Below are 6,000 nucleotides of genomic sequence, written 5' to 3' on the forward strand. Positions count from 1 at the left end.
CCTCACAATGTTAACATAATTATACTCACCCCCATTTTGAATACCTCCAACCTTTAAATAGTTTTGTACCCTCCTCCCCAAAAAAAAAGAGGCAGACTCTCAAATGGGAGGAAGTACCCACCTGCTATCTCTTCACCATGGACAGAGGAGATGAATATCACCTGTTGGACTTCGGAACCCCAAAGTTTGCTCCACAACCCCCTCTGTGTGTGTGCATTAAGTTAAAATTGGAAGTTGGCTAGCCACACATACACATGAGAAAATTTGTGCCGTGTAAAAGTTGGAAAAATCCCCTCAGGCATGTGCCTCCCTGTGTGGTGATAGAAGCATCCTAACAGAGGTGTACATCATCACCCAGGTGACCACAGCGTTGCGACGCTAAGTGAATTCTTTCAAGTGAGCAGCGCTTCCCCCCCCCGTCTAGTGGCATACCTCTGGTGTTGCGTGAAGGGGAGAAAAGAGGCGAGAAAAGTAAACGTGTTCCCTGCACACCAGCACCCCTTCCTACACATCAAACAAAAATGTCATTTTTTCTTTCTCTTTTTTTTTTATCACCTTGTCCCATTTTACTTTCGTCACAATTTTTTTGTATTTCTTATTTTTACCCCTGATCATACATACCTTCCCCGTATTTTTTTTTTTTTTTTTGACACTGGAAAAACTGTTTATGTATAGCGCCACATCCGTTTCCCTGCGCTTAAAGAATTAAAGTTTCACTTCATATAGTAAGCTCAACCGTTCGGTGACATTCCCATTTTGCCATCGACATGTAATTTGAGGAGAGTGGTTACGGTGTAGTCCATGTCCAACCCCTTGAAGGGGTAGAAGTCCCTTCCACAAGAAATGGACACCACGTTACGATACAACTTGGAGAAGTTCAAATTGGTTGGTTCCCTTTTTAAGACTTTTTTCTACAGGACAGTGAGAACGGGGCATACAATGCACACACACAAATAAAGTGAAGCATATCGAGCAGAACAGGGGAAGACGTGCATAAACAATAGGGGGGGCAGGTATTATAAGCTGACAAATACCCTTAAAATAACTATAAAAAAAAGGTGTACACATAAACAGATACATATATATATCTATAGGTACGTACACCTCCTATGGGTCACTGCTTAGCCGTAGGCATGATGACCTGGTGAAGTGGCCTCGGTGCAGCACCTGTTGGGTGACGAAAAATGCAACGCGGGAAAAATCATACGCACGCGGTTGTCTTCAATTTGGACTCCCCCCTTTTGATAAGCACCTTCCATGTGGGTATATGCCAAACGAGTCGTTTCTACACAAAAAAAAAAAAAAGAAAAGGGGTGACCCCAAAACACGTCCATCCTTCCACACCAAATTTGCACAGCCATCGGATCAGTCATTCTGCATAGCGAATTCGTGCGTGTACATTCTAGCCATCGATTGAAATCCTTTAACATCCCCAGACCGCAGCAGGTTGCCTGTAGAGCGATAAAAGCGTTTTCTATTTTATGTTATTTATTTTATTTTTTTTTGTGCACACAATTTAGCTCAACAAGGTGAACGCTTTGGGGGGCTGTCTGCATGTACAGGAACAATCACAGCGGCCGGCAAACCGCCAACCGCATAACGGCCAACCCTTTATACGGAAACCGCTTAACCATTCAGGTTTGAAAGAGAAGTCCTAAATGGGGGTCCCTTCGGCGCATCCGCTCCTGCCCCCGCGCAATAGCACCAACCTGCGTCGCAATTCAGAGGACTCTCCGCATTAGGCTCGGTGAATAAAAATAGAATTGCTCGACAGAGGGACTGAATGGTCCATGCCGGGCTCCAGTTGGCCTTCAAAATATCCATGCAGAGTTCGCCTTGGGGAGGGTAAAAAAAAAAATATGGAGAAAAATGTCTGCAATAGGTGCAATAGGTGCAATAGGTACAATAGGTGCAATTTGCCCAGTGAGTGATGCTATGACAATGTTTACCCTCGCGAGGGCAACTGAAACGGCTACTTCCTTCGGCTCGCTGCCAACCGGAGGGTCCGCACCGCCCTACCTGTTACGAAATTCACGTTGGGATGAAAAAACTTCGTGACGAAGGTTATCACCGGGGGGTCTATCGGGTACGTGCTCTTGCACTTTATGCTCAGCTTCCACTTTCCTCCCTGCGGGGAAAAGCGACGACGAATTAAGGGCCACGTTTGCGCACAAGTATGTACACAAAGATATATGCATACACACTCGCGTAATCTGGACATCGAAAGGAGCCGCCTTGCTGACTAAAAATCTGCTGAGCAGGTTTCGCCTCTACCTCGTAGGGGGAGTCCTTTGGACCCCGTATAACTGCTTGCCACTCGTACAGATTGTAATCACTGAGAAATGGGCGGAATGGGGGAAATTGGTGTCATGTTAAGCGGCTTAGCCAGGATTGGTGCAATGTAGACGACTTGGTCGGGGGTGGTGCATGCACAGGGGTTATGTCTACATGCCGGCACATAACTGCTACGCAGACGTTAATCCTGTTATGCACGCTAATCAAATGGAGAAACAAAAAATACAACCATGAGGGCACCCCCCACACATTCGTAGACAATAGAACGCTCAGAGGAAATCTGCACGCAAATGGCCTTCCAGATGGGCGCACCAACGGACGGGAAAAAAAGGGGGCCAAAAAACAAATGGCAGAAAAGGGTTTCTCCCCATAGTTGTTCCCATCAATTGTATGTACCTGTGAGTGAGTGTTATGTCTGGGTCATTTTGCTTTTTGGCTTCGCGCGATTCTATTAGAAGTCTATTTTTCGTCATGCTATTCATATGAATTGGCAGAAAAAAAAAATGGTGCTAATGGTGCTTAGACAAACTGAGAAAAATGTGAACAAAAAAAAAAGATTTTTTTTTTCTTTTCTGTGTTGTCTGTGGTAGATGAGCTCAGATCAGGAATGGCTATACATTTGTGTTTTAATTCTACAGGTGTGTGTGTGGTGGGTTTCGTCGCCTATCGTATTCTTATGCTTTCCTCTTTGCGCTGCTCAACGCTTCCTCTATTGCCGTTCCTTTGTTTTGCTTTTTATTTTTGTTTTTGTTCTTATTTTTGTTCTTATTTTTGTTTTTTTTTCCTTTTACGTTCCTTTTCTTGCTCGATTTTATGTCCATTGAGAATGCAACCTCCTGTGCACAACTCCAAATGTGCCACAGATATGTTGTGTCTTTAATTTTGTGTAAGAAGTAAATTCCACTGCGGGTGAAGGGGCATAAGGAGCGTTTTTTTTTTTTCTTCTTTTTTGTTTTTTCCTTTCCTTCAGATTAGTTGAATCTGTCCATTTTGTGTCCTTTTTTTTTTCTTCTTTTTTTCTTTTTTTTTGCCTTAGATTAACCGATCCCTTTGCCCTCTGTCTCCCTGAGCAAGGCGAATTATAAGAGATCAACGTGGCTACCACGTACGTTGCGTCACACGCGTTGGCATGTCCCTTCCTGTCGGTGGAAAACGCCTCAGGAGCAAGTTTCTATGTCTTGTTCGCAAGTCCCATGCCACGGTTGCGCAGGAGTGGACTGACGAGTGGACTGACGAGTGGACTGACGAGTGGACTGACGAGCGGACTCACGAATGTGAACATCCCCCGGGCGACACCTCTAATTGTAAAATGAGCTTCGAAAAAAAGGTAACGTTCTACAAAAACGAACTGTGGCAGAGGGACAAGGAGGACCAGGCGAGGTTTAAAAAGGCCGTCAAATTTCAAAACAATTTTTCTGCCATGCAAGATGAATTCGTTAAGAAGAAAGAACTGTATAATCTCCGGGAGGAAATAAAAAATTACAAACACAAAATGGCGGAGCTACAAAATGAAAATGGCTGTTTAAAAGGGAAAGTACAGTTGTGCTATGCCCAAGTGAAAAAATTGAAGGAAGAAATCCAAGTGAAAGATAAGCGCATTATTCGCTTGTTGGCGGAAAATGACGTAGCGGATAAATTGTGCCGGGAGATGTTCGTTAGTGCGCACCCTCAAAGATGAGCGCACGCAGACGCGCATACATGCATGTTACGCTACTCCCGCCCTTGGGGCCATCCCTCCCAAGTGTACATTCCCCCGCTAAAGTGATTGTACATTTGGCAAAGAAGAGAAATTTAAAACATCACTTTGCCCCTCCCAATTTTGCATTTGCCCCATTTGCACCATTTGCGCATCGCCCTTTTTTCCGCTGCGTCAGTACATAGGCGAAAAATTGAGGGCCATCCCACACCCAGTTAATTCGCGCGACTAACGCAGTTAGGTTCTGTTTCCTTCCATTTGATTTGCTACGCTTTGTCTGTTACGTTTCGCTTTGTCTGTCTCGTTTCGCCTTTACTTTTAATCGCCCGTTTGGACGCTATACAGCATCAACATGACACGTAGTCGTATGTGAAAAAGTTTAAAAAAATGAAAGGGGGAACGGAACAGCATGGAAAAGGGGACAGGGAGGGGAAAAACTCCCCGTCACACAAATGCGCAAGGAAAGAAGAAGCGCAAGTACAAGCGAAAGAACAGACGCAGATGCAGACGAAAACACAGACGCGCCGCGCACCAACGCGTGCCGCTTCACAAATCATCGATTCGCTTTTTGATGCCCTCCAGCGCCTTGTGCGAGCCCGCAATCATCTCCCCGTATTCCTAAAATGGAGCAGAACAGGAAGGGGATGATACACGTTAGGCATAAGTACGCATTGTAAAAGGGCAATATTCGACTTGAGCAATTGGGGGGAACCTTTTTCTCAAGATATTTCTCCGCCTTCTTAATTGATTTTTTCACGTTCTTTAGCTGCAGAGCTGTGAAAGACGTGTCGCGCCAGGGGCACGCACATGGACAAACGTGTGGGTACATTTATGGCCGCACCCATTTGTGTAGGCACATAGAATAACGCATGTATTTACTTATCATATAAACAGCATGCAAAAAATGTCGCTTTATAAACCTATGTTTTGAAGGGTGTCCTTCATTTGATCCCTCTCGGCGTGGCGTCGCTGTTCCTCCTCTTCCAGTAGAATGAAGAGGTTGTCAATGCTGAAACTGAATTGGTCCGTTTCTTTCCGCTCCAATTCGTTCTTGTTGCTCTTCAGGGTTGTTGCAAATGGGCGGTGGTGGCCGCAAAAATGAGTGAATAAATAAATAAGACGAAATGAAGGGAACAGAAATGCGCACACAGAGGTGAAGGTAAACGTGAAGGGCGCCGACTCCGTTTCGAAGCAACCGCTCCCACGGGTCACACCTTTATCAGGAAGTTGAGGTTGTCCTTGTAAACGTCATCGACTATTTTGCTGCGAAAACATTTTCGTTAAAATGAGCGCTGAACTGGTCTACATTGGCGATCTTTCGGTTTCTCGTTCTTTCCACTTTTTTTTCCTTTTCTCGTTTTTCCGCTTACTCCACTCCATTAAATGACAAATTTTTATCATTCTCAAAAACAGCCAAACCCATTGTGCCAAAAAAGAAAAAAAAAAGAAAAAAAAAGAAAAAGCTAGTTAATATGATCAGGTCAGGCAAATTTTAAGTTGAAATCGTACGACAGTGAATTCGATTAAACGGTAAATGGTACGATTGGGACAAACATGGAAAATGACTTAAAAAAACGACAAAAGGGGACAACTGCGCCTCGTCACACAAGCACAGGAACGATTCACGCATAGGTACATACGTAGATAGGTACATGGTCACATGAGTACATACATACGCATATATGTGCACACATGCACGTACACCTACAGGTGCACACGTACACACACATGTAGACGAAGCACACGCCCAACGCACGGGGAGGAAAACGGACGTCAGCCAGGCAAACATAAAACTTAAAAAAAATCACGAAAACAAATTTCATTTTTGGGGGTTTCCCTCTGGGCATGCGACACACCACCCTGAGGAGTGAAAGTAGCTCTGAAAAAAGAAAAAATTTAAGATAATAATACGGGTGGGAAAGATGGTGGATGGGATGATGATGGTGGGATGATAATGGTGGGATGATGATGGTGGGATGATAATGGTGGGATGATGATGGTGGGATGAT

The 6,000-nt window shown here is 44.5% G+C and overlaps 3 protein-coding genes across 3 annotated transcripts; 1 reads left to right on the forward strand and 2 right to left on the reverse strand.

Moving 5' to 3' along the window:
• Window positions 1–1,626: 1,626 nt before the first annotated feature.
• On the reverse strand, window positions 1,627–2,768 carry C922_03246 (peroxin-4; the record flags this gene model as incomplete). The annotated part of the gene is made up of 4 exons (XM_008818838.1): window positions 1,627–1,835; window positions 2,020–2,128; window positions 2,275–2,335; window positions 2,692–2,768. The coding sequence occupies 4 exons, from the start codon at window positions 2,766–2,768 to the stop codon at window positions 1,627–1,629; spliced, it is 456 nt and encodes a 151-aa protein (XP_008817060.1).
• Window positions 2,769–3,604: 836 nt separating this feature from the next.
• Window positions 3,605–3,973, forward strand: C922_03247 (hypothetical protein; the record flags this gene model as incomplete). Its single annotated transcript, XM_008818839.1, has 1 exon — window positions 3,605–3,973. One exon carries the CDS (start codon window positions 3,605–3,607, stop codon window positions 3,971–3,973), a length of 369 nt encoding a protein of 122 aa, XP_008817061.1.
• Window positions 3,974–4,903: 930 nt separating this feature from the next.
• C922_03248 (hypothetical protein) lies at window positions 4,904–5,414 on the reverse strand (the record flags this gene model as incomplete). The annotated part of the gene is made up of 3 exons (XM_008818840.1): window positions 4,904–5,050; window positions 5,206–5,254; window positions 5,362–5,414. 3 exons carry the CDS (start codon window positions 5,412–5,414, stop codon window positions 4,904–4,906), a joined length of 249 nt encoding a protein of 82 aa, XP_008817062.1.
• Between the last annotated feature and the right edge of the window lie 586 nt (window positions 5,415–6,000).

Source organism: Plasmodium inui (genome assembly GCF_000524495.1).
Source record: "Plasmodium inui San Antonio 1 unplaced genomic scaffold supercont1.13, whole genome shotgun sequence".
NCBI lineage: Eukaryota > Apicomplexa > Aconoidasida > Haemosporida > Plasmodiidae > Plasmodium > Plasmodium inui.